The 19,581-nt window shown below is 38.7% G+C and overlaps 1 protein-coding gene across 1 annotated transcript in view; it reads right to left on the reverse strand.

Annotated features, from left to right (window-relative positions):
- Nucleotides 1-18,987, reverse strand: part of LOC110674096 (dnaJ homolog subfamily C member 21) — a 33,434-nt gene extending 14,447 nt beyond the window's left edge. The window contains exons 1-2 of the mRNA XM_021837691.1: nucleotides 17,819-18,987; nucleotides 278-713 (exon numbers count right to left, since the gene is read on the reverse strand). Coding sequence (XP_021693383.1) covers nucleotides 436-713; nucleotides 17,819-18,443 — 903 coding nt within the window. The 5' untranslated portion in view covers nucleotides 18,444-18,987 and the 3' untranslated portion in view covers nucleotides 278-435. The remainder of the gene's footprint in view (nucleotides 1-277; nucleotides 714-17,818) is intronic.
- Nucleotides 18,988-19,581: the final 594 nt, after the last annotated feature.

Consider the following 19,581-nt stretch of genomic DNA (forward strand, 5'->3'; position numbering starts at 1 on the left):
TTTTCTTCGCGAAAGATTCTCAATTGATGTGATTCGAACTTTGGCAAGCCTGGTCTTGCTGAATAACTGCGCTCACACCGCTACGTCTATATTGGCCCATTAGTTATAATAAAAAAAATATAATAAATTTCAAAATAATATTGATTATTTTTGGCCACCCCTTCATATGAAACCCGACCATTGTGCCACCGTAAATGAGCTCATTAGCTTTCCAAACTTTCGCGCTCGATTCCGCAAAATGCACAAAACAAAGAAAAAATTAGTCACGGTTACTTACATTTTACTTTCGTCCATCTCTCTGTCAAATAAAAATACACACCACAAAACAAACCATCCACAGCACTCTGGATACAGCACTTCACCATTCATTCATACGATTCGCAATCATCCTCCTGCTTCTCCTCAGGGTCCGGTTTCCTGTGGCCGTTTCCCGCTCTAGTGGGACTTTTGCAAGCTCACGACGGAAGCGAACAGAGCGAAGAAGAATCCAGCCAAACCGGCAGCCTTGACCAGTAGCGCAAGACCTCCCACGATGGCCGGGAACATCATCATGAACTTGAGCTTGTAGGCCAGCAGCAGCGGCAGCAGGAACTTTTTGTACTTGTGCTTCAGGTGGAACTTCTTCTTCTTCTTGAAACGGGCCTCCGGGTTGGTGTCGTCATCATCGTCATCGTCGTCGTCATCGTCCAGTTCCTCTAGCGAGGCTTCGAGTTCTGGTGCGGGGAAAGAGAGGTAGATAATTAATTATAAGGTTTGTATGAAGCTGAACAGTGTGAATTACGTCGAATTCCTTAATTCAGTATGTTCAAATTGATTTTCATTCATTTTTTGTTGGTATTTGGCACGCTTGACTATAATTGACTTGCAGTTGCACTTTACATCTTACGTCGGTTGGACGGAAATAATTTGTTAAAGTGACAATTGAGTGATCTTTTGTGCAAATAAAAACTCAAACTGCAATCTGTTTCAAACGTTTCTGTTCGTTATTCAAATAGCAATTTAGGTAATCGGATTGGAAAACAAAATGTAAAAGTTGAACAAACAAACAGTATTAACAAAAGAGATACGGAAACACAAACCGGGTTTCGAAGATGATGAAGCACTCGATAAACTGATAGGTTATACTTTCGTTATATTATTTGGTGAACAAAATTTTCATAGTTACTGTTGAACAAAAAAAAAATCTGGGAGACAGAACAGCTACCGGAAGAGTTGAAGCAAGAAGTTATATGCCCTATCTACAAAAAGGGCGTCAAGCGGGAATATTACAACTATCGAGCGATCACTATTCTAAATGCCGCCTACAAAGTATTATCCCAGATCATCTTCCATCGTCTATTACAAATAGCTAATAAGTTCGTGGGAAGTTATCAAGCCGGTTTCGTGAACGGCTGCTCGACGACGGACCAGATCTTTACAGTACGGCAAATCCTTTAAAAGTACTGGGAATATAAGGTCCATACGCATAACCTGCTCATTGATTTTGAAGCGGCATTCGATAGTATCGACATAGAGTTATGGAGGATCATGGAAGAGAACAGCTTTCCCGGAAAGCTCACAAGACTGATTAGAGTGACGATGAACGGTGTGCAGAACTGCGTAAAGATATCGGGCGAACATTTCAGTTCGTTAGAGTCCTGCCGGGAGTTAAGACAAGGTGATAGACTTTCATGCTTCTTATTGAACATTGCGATCGAGGGTGTCATGCGAAGAGCCGGGTTTAACAGCCGAGGCACGATTTTCATAAGGTCCAGTCAATTTGTTCGCTTAGCTGATGACATGGTAAGAATCGGAAGAACATTCGAAACGGGAGCAGAAATGTACACCCACCTGAAACACAAAGCAACAAGAGTCGGACTGGTGGTGAATGCGTCGAAAACAAAGTGCTGATGGGCGGAACTGAACGCGTAGGAGTCGTACCTACTGTGGGCTTCAGAATGCGGTCAAAAACGATTCGTCCCCACACCAAATGTTTCATGTACAAAACGCTGATTAGACCGGTGGTCCTTTACGGGCATGAAACGTGGACGATGCTCGAGGAGGACCTGCAAGCACTCGGAGTCTTCGAACGTAGGGCGAACGGTGCAGGAGAACGGTGTGTGGAAGCTCAGTGTAGAACAGTTTTAACAATTGTTTGTAGCTCACATTAAAACAATTCCGACAAGTATTAATACTTAATATGCTTGAAAACATACTTGTCGGCATGAACCTTTATCACTGTTCCATATAATTTAAATAAACACATTCCTTTTTTCCGTCATTACTGAAAATAACCTCGACGTTATAGATGACGATGTTCTTTTTAATCTTCTACAAATATCTATGGTACCGTTTTGATTCATATTACGGACACTTAAGGCCTCTGTGAAGTATAACCCAGCTTGGACCATACAAAATACATCATTCTGTATGATTTTTTAGCGTTATCGAGCGTCGGAAGCCCTTAACTTTCGGATGGTGGGTAAAGAATACGCGTCCGCAACTTGAATAATTTTAAATAAATTAAAACGTGTGGCCTTTTCATGATTCTTATTCCGGACGCTCCCTCACTTTTGCCTCATATTCCGGACGCTTTGATTCGAATTACGGACAGCTCTTTTTTTTTCTTTTTTCTGGCGTTACGTCCCTACTGGGACAAAGCCTGCTTCTCAGATTAGTGTTCTTATGAGCACTTCCACAGTTATTAACTGAGAGCTTTCTTTGCCGATTGACCATTTTTGCATATGTATATCCGTGTAGCAGGTACGAAGATACTCTTTGCCCTGGGAATCGAGAAAATTTCCTTAACGAAAAGATCCTCGACCAGCGGGATTCGAACCCACGACCCTCAGCATGGTCATGCTGAATAGCTGCGCGTTTACCGCTACGGCTATCTGGGCCCCATGACAGCTCATGATAATCATTAATGGAACAGTCAAATCATCAATTGAAATCGTTCAATCACTTAAGAGACATCTAAGGTAGTTGGGCATTATAAATTTGCAATGATATTTATGGAAAACTCTAATAAAACTAGCCTCGAAAATGAGAACTTTTGGACGGCGAAAATTGAAACATTTCGTGTGAAATGTTTCCCATACAAAGGAGAGTGTCCGGAATTTGAAGCTGTCCGTAATATGAATCAAAACGGTACATATAATCACTGTGAGATCGAAATTCGAAACTAGTTTTAAGTAAGAGTCGTACCATTCCTCCTTATCCATGAATCGCATCACCGACTAAAGGTAACTCCCAGAAGTCTTCTTCTCTCATATATCAACCGCTTTCCCGTGATGATTGTGGAGCTGCAGAGGTATCCTCGGTTTTTAGAAGCAATAATCATTGCACATTAATATTCTTTCTCCATCCCAACTGACTGTAAGGGCTTGTCCAGTACCGTTATTTATCAATAATGTGGGAGCTGGTAAAATGTGCACTTCGAGAGTAAGTGAAAAGTCCCATCCCTTATACAGTCAGTTTGGATCGAAAAGCAGTTCTAACCAGATCAGAGTCAAATCAACCATTTGCATGTACAGTCAGTCTATGCTATGCTTTGCTAATGATTGACTTAGGACAGCGATATCGAAGATACCTATTCTAATCAAGGACACTGCATCATATACTACAGATAAACATCAGCTTCAAATTAAGTTGGAAAAGAATGTGAAGAGCTCAAACAGCCATATCGCACGCTATGTCTAAACCAGGAGATTATCCAAATCGAATGTACCTCGGATTTTTTTCCGCTAGAGTTCAGTATTTGGGTTATATTTTCATAATCGGAAGGTTTCAAAATATTCCACCGGTGAAATTTTTCCCATACATTTTGTATGGGCTGAAATGTGTAGGAAAACGTGGTTTTCATCGATTTTCATAGTCTTTTTGTGAAAAAATAGCTAAAAAGTGGAAAAAATACAAATTTCACCGAAGAAATATTTTAAAACCTTCCGATTATGAAAATATAACCCAAATACTGAACTCCATTGGGAAAAAAAATCCGAGATAAATTCGATTTGCCTAATCTGCTGGTTTAGCCATAGCGTGTATCGGTAAACGCGCAATTATTCAACAAGACCAAGCTGAGGGTTGTGGTGTCCCATGTCTTTGCCTCATGATATATACACCAGCAAAATAGTCATTGGAAAGAAAGCTATCAGTTTTAACTCTGGAGCTGTGAAGCATGCTCTGTCCCAGTAGGAATGTTGCGCCAACAAATATGAAGAGGAAAGATGTGGACAACACCACTGTACGAGAACCCATTTGCTGAACGGTTTGGCTCGCGTGGACAGGAATCGATTAGGAAGAGCGTAACTGAAATATGTAACAAATTTTTAGTGAGGGGTGTTTTCGAAAAATTTTATACAGCTTAACCGTAAAAGACAACTATTTAGTGCTGTGCTAGATTAAGGAAGGAATTGTGAGGAAAGATAGCAATAATCATGAATTTAATACTTTCACAGTAACTCGGACAGAAGGAGAGATAGATCACGACGTCTCACGGCATCACAGATCGGGCACATCACGATGAATGTGTGTGTTAACCACCGTCCTGAGATCACACAACCACGAAACGGAACCAAGTCTGCCAACGCGTTCTCTTACCTAGTCCTCTGTGCCCGAATTTGTGCGTCTTCGTGGTGAAGAAAACGTAAGTCATTGCATCGAGTAATATCGCCAAATCGTACGCAAGGTCTTCGAACTCTTCTAGTGCTATATTTTGGCACAAACAATTGATTTATTTGGAAACAGTTGAATTTCGATGTCATTTTTTTAACATAGGGCATTGTTTTGGATGATTTGAGAAAAGTAAGCAACAGTGAGACAATAAACATATAATATTAAGCACATACAACTCTTCCTTCCGCGTGTGTAATAACATAAGACGGATGGATGTGGGTTATGAAATAGGGTCTGCGTGGCCTGTGGGGATTTGAATTCTAAACTTGTAACCAACTCAGTTATAGAGTCATCAAGTGGCTCAGTAGCTTAGTTGGTAACGCGCTCGTCTAGCATACAAGAGTCCTGGGTTCAAATCCCAGCCGAGCACGTGGGTTTTTTTTTCATAATTTCACCTATAATTTGTTCATCTCTACTACGCGTAAGGGGCGGTCCATTAATTACGTAAGACAATTTTGGCGATTCTTCGACCCCCCTCCCCCCATGGTAAGATTTTTTGTATGAAAATTAAAAACGATCCGTAAGGCGCGTAAGAAATCTCAAAACCCCCCTCCCTCCATAACCCCTTACGTAATTAATGGACGACCCCTAATGAGGTTATTAATTTAATAACCATGCGAATTGGATTACCGAACAGCTCAATATAAGCGTCAATTTATCATGCTTATCAATTTATCATGCTTATCCCCAATACCGGACACAATCTAAAAACGCCTAAAATTCTTTGTGTATGTACACCATTGAATGTTTTAACTCCAGGAATCGTAAATAATTTACCAATGCAAAGTATTTACAACATTCACATGAGCAATTTGAGTTCCACTCAACCTGCGTCCAGAGACGTCCATCCAAAAAAACATTCCATATATAATGGAAAATTACATCTTTTTCCATGAAGTTCTGAATATTCATTCCTCTTATTTTTATTACATGTTTGCTACCATGATCGATCCAACCCGTGAAAAATTATTATTGGGGTGAGTCACTGATGCAAGATATCAAGTAGAAAATCAAGCTGTCCGGAACTGAGGGACAAGACCAACGTTGTGATTTGTCCACATTTCTTTCAAACAAATGGTGCAAAATAGATCTATACTTTTAAATCATGATAGTATTCTATTATTCTTGCATGATCTAAATATTTGTTTCATACTTCAATTTTTTATTGATCTTCAAACAACTCCTTTTTTCACAAAGTGGTGAATATTACAGGAATGTGCGCAAACATTGTTCTATACAATCGCATTCTTTTCTTCTGAGACACTGTCGTGGTAGAACAACGATTTCTCTATTTTTAGATGATGTCCGGTACTAAGGGCTGTCCGGTATTGAGTGCTGTCCGGTACTGGGTGATCTCCCCCTGCTGCAAAAAAGATCTTTCAGATTTTTCTACCATACAAACTCTTCGTTCGCTAAACGAAATTATTCGTCGTTTTCTACAAAGAAATGGTTTCGCACACTCAAATCAGGCAGGCTTGGTGAAATAAACTAGTTTCGTTTTTTTCTATTGCGTACCATCGATCTTTTTTTAAAAAACGTTGAAAAAGAGCCATATTTTGACGTACACAAATTTCGTAACGATTTCTCCCTCTCATTGTTAACCCATTTTGTACAATGTACTAAATCTTTAAAAGTCTTCAGTGTTTTTACGGAGGGTTCGTACATTGTGTTTCAAGATTCGTTCGTAATACGATATAAATGAATCCCAATTACAAAATGCTTGGTACAATATAACAATTATCTGGTTTTAGGTACGAGATTGAGTTTTATTACGAATTTGTTTTATACATAATGTTCACCTCAACCTTTTTTTTACGACCGTTATCGGGAGGTCGTAAAAAGAATCGGTTGGAAAAAACAGGGTCATAATTCTTTTTTTTTTTAATGCAACGTCAAGATGTGGAAATAACTTTTCAAAATGGTCATTCATGTTTTCATATTCTGGCAACACTGCTAGATTGTTATCAAAAGAGTCAATTATAAGGGGTATCTGCATATTACATACCAATAAATTTAAAAAATAACACTACCGAATGTTCACCAAAGTTTAGGGAAGTGCTACATGCCATACAGTCGGCCGAAGAACAAATGTTCATGTGGCTGGCAATACTGTATAAGAAGAAATAAGAAAAGATCAAAATCATAAAACTTGAGTGAAATAACTCAGAATGCTTAGAAAAATAGGAATACCCTTCAACTGTAATCATGTTTTGTGTTTGAAAGGTTCAAAACTTTGTCGTACATTACAATACTACTCAAGTTAAACTCCGCCATCAGGGAGTGCTAATGTTCATGAAATTTTTGTTTTGCGGATACCTCAGGATCAGGCGTTGCAGAATTCGCTCTCATTTGAGAATGAAGCACGATCAAAGCAAGCAAAGAAAAACATCCCATCTGTTGCGGTCCACGATCGTCATTGTATCGCAAGGTGTAACAAGTCTGATAAATGGAAGCAGCGAGCGAGAGCCCCAACGAGAGAGCGATGATAAAATCCATTTTTCTCGCTTGTTTACCGTTGGGGATAGGTGTTTTTCTTTACTGGCACGATAAACAATCCACGAACTTCCAATAACAACAGTGTCCCCCAGGCTTGGAGCATGTTTAGAGGGGTTTTATCATGCAGTACTATCCCCCCAATCTGATCAAACTTGTAGCAGTATACGATAAACAGTCTCTCATAATGTGCAGCATGTTATGATAGTTACAGAGAGCGATAAGTGAGCGATTCTCTCAATTTTCTCAGGATTCAATCCCTGCTCAGGATCATGACCAGAATAAACGGCTAAAATAAAAAAAATTTACGAAGACGCCAAATTTTTAAGTGGTCAGGATTCTGAGTCAGCAAATCAAAATTCCATGCTCACTAGTGCCGCCTGGTAGCAAAATAGTAAATTTCATGGCTTGAATAAAAAAGATATCTTCAAAATAAAAGTTTTATGCTCACTGGTACCGTCTAGTGGCAGAATCTCAAATCTCAAGATAGTTACTGAGCAATTTTGCCGAAGACACCATCTTTCTAAGTAGTCAGCATCTTAGATGCAGCAGATATTTGCAAAACAAAAATTTTTTTTTGCTCATTGGCGCCATCTGTTGGCAAAATCTCTAATCTTTGGCTCTTGGACTACATAAAAACAATTCACAAGATGACATCTTTCCAAGTCGCCAAGTAGCGCCACCTGGTAGCAAAATCTCGAATTTCATTGCTTGAACAATGACTTTATTCGGCTTACTGAACAAATTGGACGACGGCGCCATATTTATAAGTAGTCAAGATTCGAAGTTATCGGCAAAACCTGAGCATAAGCACAAATGACTGTACAATTCGTAGTTGCTACTCCGTGACTGACCAGAGCATTCGAAGTTACACACAGAGCCGTAGCGTGGCCTCACAGCGCCCTTGGCAAACCTTCCTTTGGGCGCCCCTAACAATGAGAATACATACTAAGGTGTGGAAGAAGAAGCAAAGGCTTTGTATTAGTAACAAGAAAAAACGTAAACAAAAATCTAATACGTCACTGTTTTACACGGCTTCTTATGGGAGCTCGCTTGTTTGTAGTTGTGATGCATTTTGCACCGTACACGGATGTCACTCACACTAAATGTCGTCTTCCTCTCCTCGGTATATTCTCATTGCACCCCTAAGTTAGTTCTGTTTTCATGATGCAAATTTATATGCGATTAGTTTTCGTAAAACATCTCAAGTAATCATGCTGCTCAAGTTGTAAAGCATTACTGAATAACTACAGTTAGAGTGGATTTACAATGAGAAAAGGCCCACTATTGTCGAATTAATGTAATGAATTATTACATCAATATGGCTTTAGAGGGTTCCACATTTAATCAACTTTGATTGTACACATTTTGAAAATGTTGCATCGATTTGCATGTAACAAAAGGACCTTCATCGCATTCACCACATTTTTCTATCTGTTTTCAAAATTACAGATTGGCTTCAGTATGGAACTTGCGTACAATATTTCATGTAAGGCATTATTTTGTTTGATTTTGCTTAACAACTCCTTCAGAGATAAAATTGTTAGAAAATTTATGTTTCGTCAAGATACTATCTGTTGTATTAATTAATAAAAAAAAAAAAAAAACGTTTGAAAACAAGCGCAGGATTTTTCGCAGGAACTTCACACTTAGAATCCCTAACACTTCTCCTTCTTGGGGTTGGATTTCAAAAATGACATTGTAAGTATTGACACATATATTAAGATGTTCGGTTCTAATCCACATGGTTCTTAATTAATTAACTCATTACGAGTGGTAAAGATGGATTTTGTAAGGTTGATTAGTGCTAACTCATCTCCACTAAATTCAACACTTCCGAAAAAAAAACTATCGTCAGTCAGTGCTGAAAGTAGAATATGCGTTCATACCAACTTGGGAACAAAAATTATCCTTTTTAACTCATGCAGTGAAGAGCTGACATGTAATTATCTGAAAATGTTATTCAGGATTCCGAATTTATTTTTACCAGGTTAAATTTTTTTAATATCATGCCCAACTGCAAAGAAGATTACAATAGAAATCCGCCCGAAACTCACCTTGCATCATGGGAAGGCCAGTCCAGGATTTTTTTTGTGATTATTATGTATCATACTCGGAGAACCCTGTGAAAGATTCTCTCAATTTCTTTTTGAATTTTCTGAGAATTCAACCTGTGCACAGTTGTGGTTCAATGAGATTGTGTTTGTAACAAATATCTATTACACAAAAGCTTTCGCTCACGCTCACGCTATTTCTTTGTTTCTTCTCAGTATGAACCTCGAATTGAATACCACAAACTTTATTTTTAAAGCCGTTAAAACTGGTTTAAGCGTAACCAGTTTTAAGGAGTATAAAAATACAAGAAAGATCACTTATAGATTTAGCAAGTATCTATTCAAACTCAAACAAATCGCACTCGCTCTGCGCGCGTCTGTAGAAAATATGAGATGGATGGATGTGGGTTATGAAAAAGGTCTGTGTGGTCTGTGGGGATTGGAATTCTAAACTTGTAATCAACTGAGTTATTGGGTCACCAAGTGGCTCGGTAGCTTAGTTGATGAAGCGCTCGTCTAGCATACAAGAGTCCTGGGATCGAATCCCAGCCGAGCACATGGATATTTTCATAATTTCACCCATAATTTATCCATCTTTACCACGCGTAATAAGTTAATTAATTTATACATACTCAAATGTTAAATTTTGAAATTAATCTATGGGGATCATCCAGAATCTAAATTAAGCGATTGAAGAAATGTTTAAATTTTCCATTATTACGATGTGGAATTTATTTTGAAATTGTGACTAAAGAGGCGCCCTTATTTTATAAATCTCTTTCAAAATTTACCATATGCGTGACGCATTTTGGCGCCCTCCAAAGGCTGGCGCCCTTGGCGGGTGCCAACCTGGCCAACCGCACGCTACGGCACTGGTTACACAGATATTAAAGAAATAGGGCTTGGAATTAGATTACCATTCTTAATGAGTACAAATCGAGAGCTCAAATTTTAGGAGTCTATAACGGCGCCGGCCACGTCCTTATGGTCATCAGGGGAAGGGAAGGTATGTTTGTTAGACAACCATAGTTATTTAAGACCGGGTATACCTCTGCATCTCCACAGTTGTTATGAAAAAGAAATTGAGTTTGTGGGATAGAGTAAGGCGCTGGGAGTCATCTATGGTGATGCGATCCATGATATATTTTATGGCTTACCCAATTAGCCAGTGTTGTGAAAAACTCAATTTCTCATAACTCACGCTTGAGATTTTTCATGCGTGAGTTGTCAATCACGCAACTCAGCAGTCAAAAAATCATGAACGAGTTGGCTCACCTTTTTTGACTCATTGTCTCGTTTTTCCACAGATTACTCACACATTTCAACAATTTTTTTGTTAGTCTGGTAAAATTATAGTATAGGTAATCCTTTCTAACGTTAACAACAATATTCGGGTTTCACGAGTTTTTGACGGGTTTGGCGACTGAATCATGTTTTACAGTTTGAGTTGATTGAGTGATTTTGCATCAAAATCTCAAGCGTGAGATTTGCGAAGCAGATCTCTAATGAGTTTACTCTCACGGGAAACCTTTTTGTATGAGTTTTGGGTGTCAGTCTATCGACACTGCAATTAGCGATACAATTCGATAACCACATTATACGACGAACAATCCCACAGGAGCAAGAAACGTGATATAATGACTAAACAACGATCCGCGACACATTACGCGTGCGACATGCGGCATGTTTGATCCCATTACTCACTACTACTTTAACTCTACTAACACTACTCGATTCGGAGATATCGGCAAAACAAAAGTTTGCTACTCACTTTAGTTCCATCTGGTGGCAAAATCCCGAATCTCACTGGTAGAATAATTATAAATCTTGAGCCACTGACCACTAGCACCACCTGGTGCCATAATCTAGAATATCAAGGCTCAAACAATGACAGTCTTTGAGCATCTGAACAACTTTGTCGAAGACGCCATCTTTCTAAGTAGTCAGGATTCTGAGCAGGGTAGACAATCGTCACCGTCAAATGGAAAAAGTCGGCGACGAAACTAAAAGAAGCATCGTCATCGTCACTCAACAAGCGTCGGATGACGATTTGCTGCAGAGCCGATCGTTACGGGCGAATCTTCGTTCGGGAGCACTTAACCGACTAAAAATATGAATCGTGTCTTCGACAGATTAAGAAAATTTATTTTTAAAAACACAACAAAAACAGAAAAAAAATACATCTGGAATCGAACAAACGATTTCTGAATCATCAAATGCACGCGCTTACCAACAGAGCTATTGTAGGATCATGAGGAGAGCGGGTTCATTTGCCAATACAAGCAATTATGTGATGGCATTCGTTGATTGGTGTGAAGCAAGCGAATATAGGGTAACTGGGGGTAAAACGCGCCCTCTAAGGAAGGAAGCGCTTTTAGCTATGAAGAACATTATTATAGGGGGACTGGGGGTAGTATGCTCACGTTAAGGAGAACAGCGATTTTAGATGTGAAATAAATTATTTTATGCTCTTTTTTATCATGGTCGGATAGACAAACATGTTTTCTTTCAAATAGTAGAAACCCCTATCCATTTTAGCTATTCTGGGGTTTTTAAATTATATTTAAAAAAATGCTTGCCTAACTGCACATGTATTGCTTTGCGGGGTAAAATTCCCAGCTTCAGTCCTGCGTTAGCTGTGCTGTAAACGTACGCACACAATCATGCTTGTTTATAGGTTGCATACATCCGGGCGTTTGTTCAGATGTTATTGTTCGATAATAGTATACGTGTTGATGCGAAAAATGTACATTTGTAAGGTTCCAATTTGTGCGTAACTTCAACGTGCCATTACATTTGGTAGAATTTGAATTCAAACGGGTATTTTGGTGTTATGAAATGAGGGTGGGCGTTTTGCCCCCAGAGTTGATTAAAGTTTAGGTCCTTCGATAAGCTTTTTAAGGACAAATTTAACATATATTTTGCATGTAATACAAACTATGACAGTGCACAGTTGGCTCTCGGCGATAGTTTCATAAATCAACCTAAAAAATGACCTTGGAAATCGCACAAAATTGCAACGAAAACAGCGAAAAACGTTTTTATACGTTTTTTTACGATTTTCTTGAAAAAAAACACATAAAAATATATTAATAGAAGCTTTTTTATCCATTGTCTATGATCTAGGGTGAAAAAAAAGCATTCTAAAACACATCGTTCGTCCAAATCAATGGTGGCGCGTTTTGCCCCGTATGGGCATATTACCCCCAGTTCCCCTAAGCCTATTTTTATTCATTATCTCATAGACAAACTTGTTTTCTATCAAAAAGTAAAAACAGTCATCCATTTTCTTTTTTCTGGAGTTAATAAATCAATTTTTATAAAATGCTTGCTTATCTGAATTTTTATTTTTTTGCGGGGTAAAACGCGCCACCTGATCTCAGCGTTAGTCGTTTGCGCGCACGCATGCATAATGAACATACGGGGCGAAATGGACACGCCCTCAATATCTGAGAATATGCATACTTCATCAAATGTTAATACACTGCATGAAATCTGTATTTCATTTGAAATGTTAGATGGTATAAAAGTTGATTTTTTGCTTCAATTGTTCTTCACAATGTTACTTAAAGTTTTTCTTAGTTTCAAATTGGCATATAAGCAAGGCCGTGGAGGAATCTAATTTTTGAGCAAAGTAGCAAATCCAGAATGGTTCTTTTTAGCTTTTATGACTGAGGAAGAGCCTTTTTACACATCGGAACGACTGACAGTCATTAATTTATTTATTTACAACATCTTCGACATTATGCCGCACAGACTGAACTTAGGTTTACTTAATTCTATTCTTAAACACAAGCTTACTAATATTAAAATCAAAAACACCACAAACATCATTAAACAATCTACAACATGAATCGAGCGGATTATTATACCCATAGAGCGAACGATGGGAAGGTATCCAGAGTAATTGTCGATTCCGGAGCTGACGAGCTGGCGCGTGAAACTGCACATTTGCCAGCAGACTGCTGCAATCAATGTTGCCGGTGATAACGTCGAAGACAAATAATCTCTGCAGCAGAGTTCGACGGTTAGCCAAAGACTGTACACCTATCAGCGCGCAGCAATGCTCATATGGAGGCAGGTGAGCAGGGTCATTCCATGGCAGACCTCGAAGAGCGTACCTTATGAAACGCTTTTGGACTCTTTCGATACTTTCGACATGAACAGCATGATACGGAGCCCAAATCTGCACTCCATATTCAAGCACACTGTGAACTAAGGCGCAATAAAGTGACTTAAGTGCATAAGCATCGTCGAAAAGCTGTGTATTGCGGTGAAGAAAACCAAGCATTGCATTGGCTTTGGCTGTCATCGTGGCGATATGTTCATGGAATCGGAGTTTGGAATCAAGGATCACTCCAATATCCTTGATGGACGATACTCTCTCCAGCGATGAGCTATTCAAAGAATAGTCAAAAACTGTGGTGGACTGACGACGGCTGAATGATATGACTTTGCATTTGTTAGCATTCATCTGCATACCGTTAAGATCACACCAATTGGAAACTCTATCGACATCAGCTTGTAGCGCGCAACAGTCCAGCAATGTTTTGATCGTACCAAATAGCTTCAAATCATCTGCATACAGTAATTTGCCACAGTCCAGCTGGTCACACAAATCGTATATGAAGAGCACGAAAATAAGTGGACCTAGGTGACTTCCTTGTGGAACTCCGGAGGATATACCAAATATATCAGATCTCGCGCCATGTACTTTCATAAAAGCTTTACGGGAGGATAAATAAGATTTCAGCCACTGGATGGTCCAACAAGGCAGTCCAAGGCGGTTCAGTTTTGCGATGGCTAAATTGTGAGGTACCTTGTCGAAAGCTTTTGAGAAATCCACATATATGGCATCAACTAAACTAAACTAAAATATATTAAAATCACTAAATATCATGCAGGTGTTCATTTCGCCCCGATACCTTTTTACCAGCCTTGTTTTCGACCCAATTTTCTATCTCTTTTTTCTGACATATGATATAATTTTATCACCTTGAATGAATGTAGCACGTCGTACTAACATCAAACTTGAAAACTAGCCGGGGTGAAATAAAAATATTGCCATTTTAAAGTCTTTAACCGAACATTTGCATAACGTGTCCATTATACCCCTAATTCCCCTAACCATGGAGCATTATATAAATGCATATATAATGCAGCTGCATTGCCGTAAGCCTACCATTAAAGTAGTTTAAAAGTGGAAAAGGGCACTTTTACAGTTAAATTAATTCAAAAAGGACGATAAAGCAATGAAGCAACTTATAAAGTAATATTAATGCAGCAGTACAATTTATAAAGTGATGTTAGTACATTGATACATTTGTAATGTAAGGTTAATGCCTTATTGTTTGACAGCTCTTGAAATTTGTTGAATAAAACCAATATTGCATCAATGGTGTTGATATGCAGTAGAAAACGTGCAATATTATAATGCTTGTGGTTACTTGGGTTACGTTTGCTGGAATTTGTATTCCAACGGCTGTTATGAAATAGGAGTGGCCGTTTTGCCCCACGAGTTGATTAAAGTTTAAGTCTTTCAATATGGTTTTTAAGAAAAAAATCAACACTTTCTTCGCATGGAAGACGAACTATGGGAGTGCAGAAGTCGATTCTTGGTGAAAGTTTTGTTGTTAATCGGCCTGAAAAATGACTTAGAAAATAACACAAAATTACAATGAAAACAGCGAAAAATGTTTATTCGAGTTGTTTACGATTTTTGCCAGGAAAACACTTAAAAATTTATACAGAGAAGCATTTTAATACATTTTTTATTATCTCTTGTGAAAAACAGCGTCCCAAAGCACGTCGTTCGTTCAAAACAAGGGTGGCGCGTTTTACCCCAACGGCGCATTTTACACCCGGTTCCCCTGCAGTAAACGCCTTCTTCTAGTGAGTAAGGGTAGTAAGCGGAATGAAGAAAAATTTGCTCGTTGACGATTTTGAATTGAAGTTAGTCGTGCATTCTTTCGTCGATGACGAAACGACGACCTGCCGACGTTATAATACTGGATGACGATGTCCTTTTTTTTTCGTCACCGCACGGTGACGAATCAAACGATTGTCTGCCCTGGTTCTGAAAAATCAGAAAAACAAAATGTTGATGCCCAGTTGCGCCGCCTGGTGGTCCCTTGGATCGCAGTTGCACCGGTTTTGTGTTCTGTAACTCGATACCTCCGTAACTCGATGGTCCCTTCAATATCGAGTTAGGGAGAGTTGACTGTATACCAAACTGTAGAAGTCACAAAAATTTCAAATACTTATAAGGGTTTTTAAAGTATATTATCGCTGAAATGATCCATCACTCCAACAAAAATTTTCAATATGTATCAAGTTTCATAATTATATTTTTTTTATCTCTATCAGGTTTCATAATTAGTACATATTGACTTTTTTCCATTTTCCAGCCCACTTATTGGAATAACGGGCGTGGAGCTGTTGGAGCTATGCATTCCGTCTTAAGGGAAAACCGAGTTACAGTTTCCCTAGGTATTTGCTAATTCAACGAACATGTTTGCTAATCAACGAACAGACTTCCGGTTTATTGTTGTTTCTCATCAATCGATAGAAGAATCTTCAAGGCACTCTTTTTTTGACTACAATGCCCCCTATGGCTGACAACTTAGTAGGACCCGTTATTCTCCATACAGACATCAAACTTGTTTAGTCCACTCTCCTTGGAGTTGTCGAATTTCGCTCAAACGTGCATAGTAGGCGGTTAAAATGAAAACAAAGAAAGTGTAACTTAAAAATTTTGTAGTTTAGTAAAAACCCAAAACATCATAAGTTTTCTTTTCCTGCTGCTATTGAACATTATTAATCACGGTCGTTAATTTTTTAGATGAAGATAACTGGAAAAAGAATTCCGATCTTGTTTATTGTTGAAAAATGTCCAAATGCACTTAGTTATTATTCATTTAATATTGAAATTGTGTCTGCTTGAGCCCGAAATGTAGTAAGATCACCTTTTTGAGGTGCGCTACGGGATAAGATTTACCATGAACTCTTGTTAACGTCCTATCTGTTCATGGTAATACTTAGAAGTACAGTTAGAAGAGTAAAAAAGAATAACAAGCGATTTTTCCTGGATAATGAGGAGGTCGAAGTGAACTAATGAATCAATCAGCATCTGAGGCTGATTTCAATTCATGAGACAAGTTCTTTCCGAGTTCAAATGGTTATCTCTCGATATCTAGGAGGTAAACTGCCGTTCTTCGCATATTTACCCCGCGGTCCATAAGATTTACATAGAACATGGTACAATTAGGCGTGGAATGGCAGTAAAGGAGGATTACCGTAATTTCGGGTGAAATTGATCATTTTTCACGGTTTTTGTTGTCTGTTTTCTATAACGTTAACAATGTCAAACAACTAAATGCAGGAAAACAAGTACAATGGTGACTCTCATTAGCTCATGTACTGAAATTCTCTAAGAAATGTCATTTTAGTGCTAAGAAATATCTCTAAAATAAAAAAATCGGGGGATCTCATTTCGGGGTGAAATTGATCACTGGTCAATGCGATTATTGTTAGTTTTCAAAATAACTCTACATAATAAATTTAAGCTCTCTGAATCCGAATATGCTTACTAAAATCTTAACAATGCAATATTTACAGAAATAATGATTAGTTAAATTTCAAAAATTATGCTGAAAACGCCTAAATGTAGGCAATTTACTAAGGAATTTTCTGATGTCTAACAGAAATTCAATTATTACAGCCGAATAAGCACATTGGCAAGAATTATGGTGAATAAATCTGGTTTGGGAACATATCTTAAGCATCCTCACAAACTTTTAGGTTTATACCATGTTCAAATCCTTGTTTAGAACTAGAAGTTTATGGATGTTTGTCAATACTGCACCGTACATGATTTTGAAATTTTGCATTATTTTCATAGAAATAAACATTCTTTAACGCAAAAAAACTTCACAACTCACACTTCAACATTATTTACGACAAACAATGTTCGTTCACTGCCGGTTACCTTGATATTTGTGCTCCATTTGGAAGAAATAAACCGTGTGACATAGTGATCAATTTCACCCGAATTTACGGTACGAATCAGTGGAGTAGCAAATTTCCTACCTTTTTAAATAACCTTCTGGTTTCTAAAATAAGGTAAGGAATCTTAATGTCTAATGCGATAAAACATGTTCACAGTTACGAAAAACGACTTCGGATCTTTTCGGTGGAAACTGAGAGCTTTTGAGAATTTGATGGTGGTAAACTGTTTTTTTCCAAAAGATATAAAAAGCGGTATCGTTTTCTAAAGAGGCTTTTTGCAAAACGGTTAGGAATTAAAAATGTATAAAAACGTTTACTTAATTATTTATCAATAGTGATGGAGTAGAACGACATGCACTACAAAAAGGACACGGATATACCAGAAACTATTAAAGAAGTGGCTCACCCAGAACACAAACAGAATTGAGAACTATCCAATAAACTGCTATTGAACTTTGGATTGTCTTTTCATAACTATTGAACTTTCATGTAATTTCCTATTGATGTCTCACTGTCACTCAACTTTTCCAAATCAAGTCAAACCAATACAAGGCATATCATTTTGAGCTGTAACGCAAACTAATTTTCGAGAATCCAGTCAAACTTACCATCTTGCAGAAGTTGTTCCAGGATATCCTCGTCGTGTTTCTTCTTCTTATGTTTCTTGAAGCGTGCTTCGTCCAGCGTCCTTGACTCATCGGAAAAGTCATTATCCACGGTGTCCGATCTCCTGTGCACCTGCATGGCCGTATTCCAGTGTCGGGCCACCGGTTGATGATGGAAGTATCGGTGAGATGGCTCATTCAGCGGCTGATCTTCGTTATACTCGGAACTATCCATCTCGTTGAAGGCAGTCATTGACCGATTATTGATGCGACTCCGTCCCGGTGGTGTAATTTTCTGCAACTTCCACCGTTTACTCCTAATAATTTCACTGGCACTCGACTGGGACAGCGAATCCATTCGATCTAGATCCAACTGTCGGGTCTGAGCATTTTGTGACCTGGCACTGGGCTGCGGTTGAACCGCCGACGATTCACTGTCACTTGGCTGCTGCTGGTCCAAGACAGGGGCTTCCACCAGATTCAGCGCACTGCTATCAGTTTGTAAGTTTTGCTCGGAAGGTTCCGGAAGGGCATGACCCTTCACTGTCACGATGGCTTGCGTTAGCAATAGTAGGCAACAGCCAAACGACACTAGCACGGATGTTGAACTTCTCCTGGATAGACTCATTTTTGCATCTGTTTGGCACTGGCGCACTTTAAGCACTAACTTCAGTTCACAACGAATTCTTCGAGGTATGCTGCTATCCCACTGTCCCAAAAATAAAACCACACAAATCTCTGACCCCACTGTCCAGCAATTGTTCCGATAGTGTGTCTCTCCCTCTCTCTTCAATTTCACCCAACACTCGTAAAATTAGCAACCTCTTCACCTTTTGCTATGGCCTCAATGTCCGAACGCTTCTCAAATTTGAACACCTCTCCACTCGTCTACGGGAGTGCCATTCCGACAGCTTCTCGACAATGCAATAAACTGTAGTCACAACAAACCGATCACAATCTACCGCAACTGTGTCCAGCGTCTGTCGTCCTCACGGAGATTTCGGTTTTCGGTTCTCGACTCTCGGGGTCTCAAGAAGTTGGTGAACCACGCGGATGCCGGAATGTGAATGGGACCAACAGCCGCCACCAAGTCAAACAAGTGATCTGTGCGCTTGGCTGCCTCGGCCTCTTGTGTATATTCAAATGTGGCTGCTGCGCGGTTTTTTTTCGCGGCCTTTAATGATTCCCAAACCTCCTCCTCCTTCTTCCTCACTAATACTAGATGCTGCTTTAATCGGGGCTGACGGGGCATGGGCGTAGCCAGGGTTTCTATTAGAAGGGAGCGAGGGTCAAGTGACCTCAAAACTTCACTAACGGATTTCACACAAAACTATCATTACCTAAGTAAAAATTGAAATTCAAATTAGTTGCATTTGAATTTTTAACTGTTTCATTGCAGCAATAGCTGCAACTTACAGTTTCATGACGATTGTATCGTGTATGGTGATTTTGTTGAAATATTTTGCAGAAATTTGTCAATAATCTACCAGGAAATAGCAGTTTTTAAATAAACTAAATAAACATTATTATCGGTATATTTGACAGTTCGGAATATGAATCACAACGGTTTTGAACACTACCAAAGACCATTTTCAAGAACAAATATTGTGTAATCTTGCTTATTTTATGAAAGACTTGATAGTTGTATTCAAGAGCTTTATAAAACCAATTTGTGAAACTGTTATAACACTCTTTTAACCGTATTCTAATATCACTCGTATTTTTTGAAATCTGTTTGGAAGATAAAAAAACTGTGTCAATCCTAA

Source organism: Aedes aegypti, chromosome 1, assembly GCF_002204515.2.
Source record: "Aedes aegypti strain LVP_AGWG chromosome 1, AaegL5.0 Primary Assembly, whole genome shotgun sequence".
In the NCBI taxonomy this organism is placed as follows: Eukaryota; Metazoa; Arthropoda; class Insecta; order Diptera; family Culicidae; genus Aedes; species Aedes aegypti.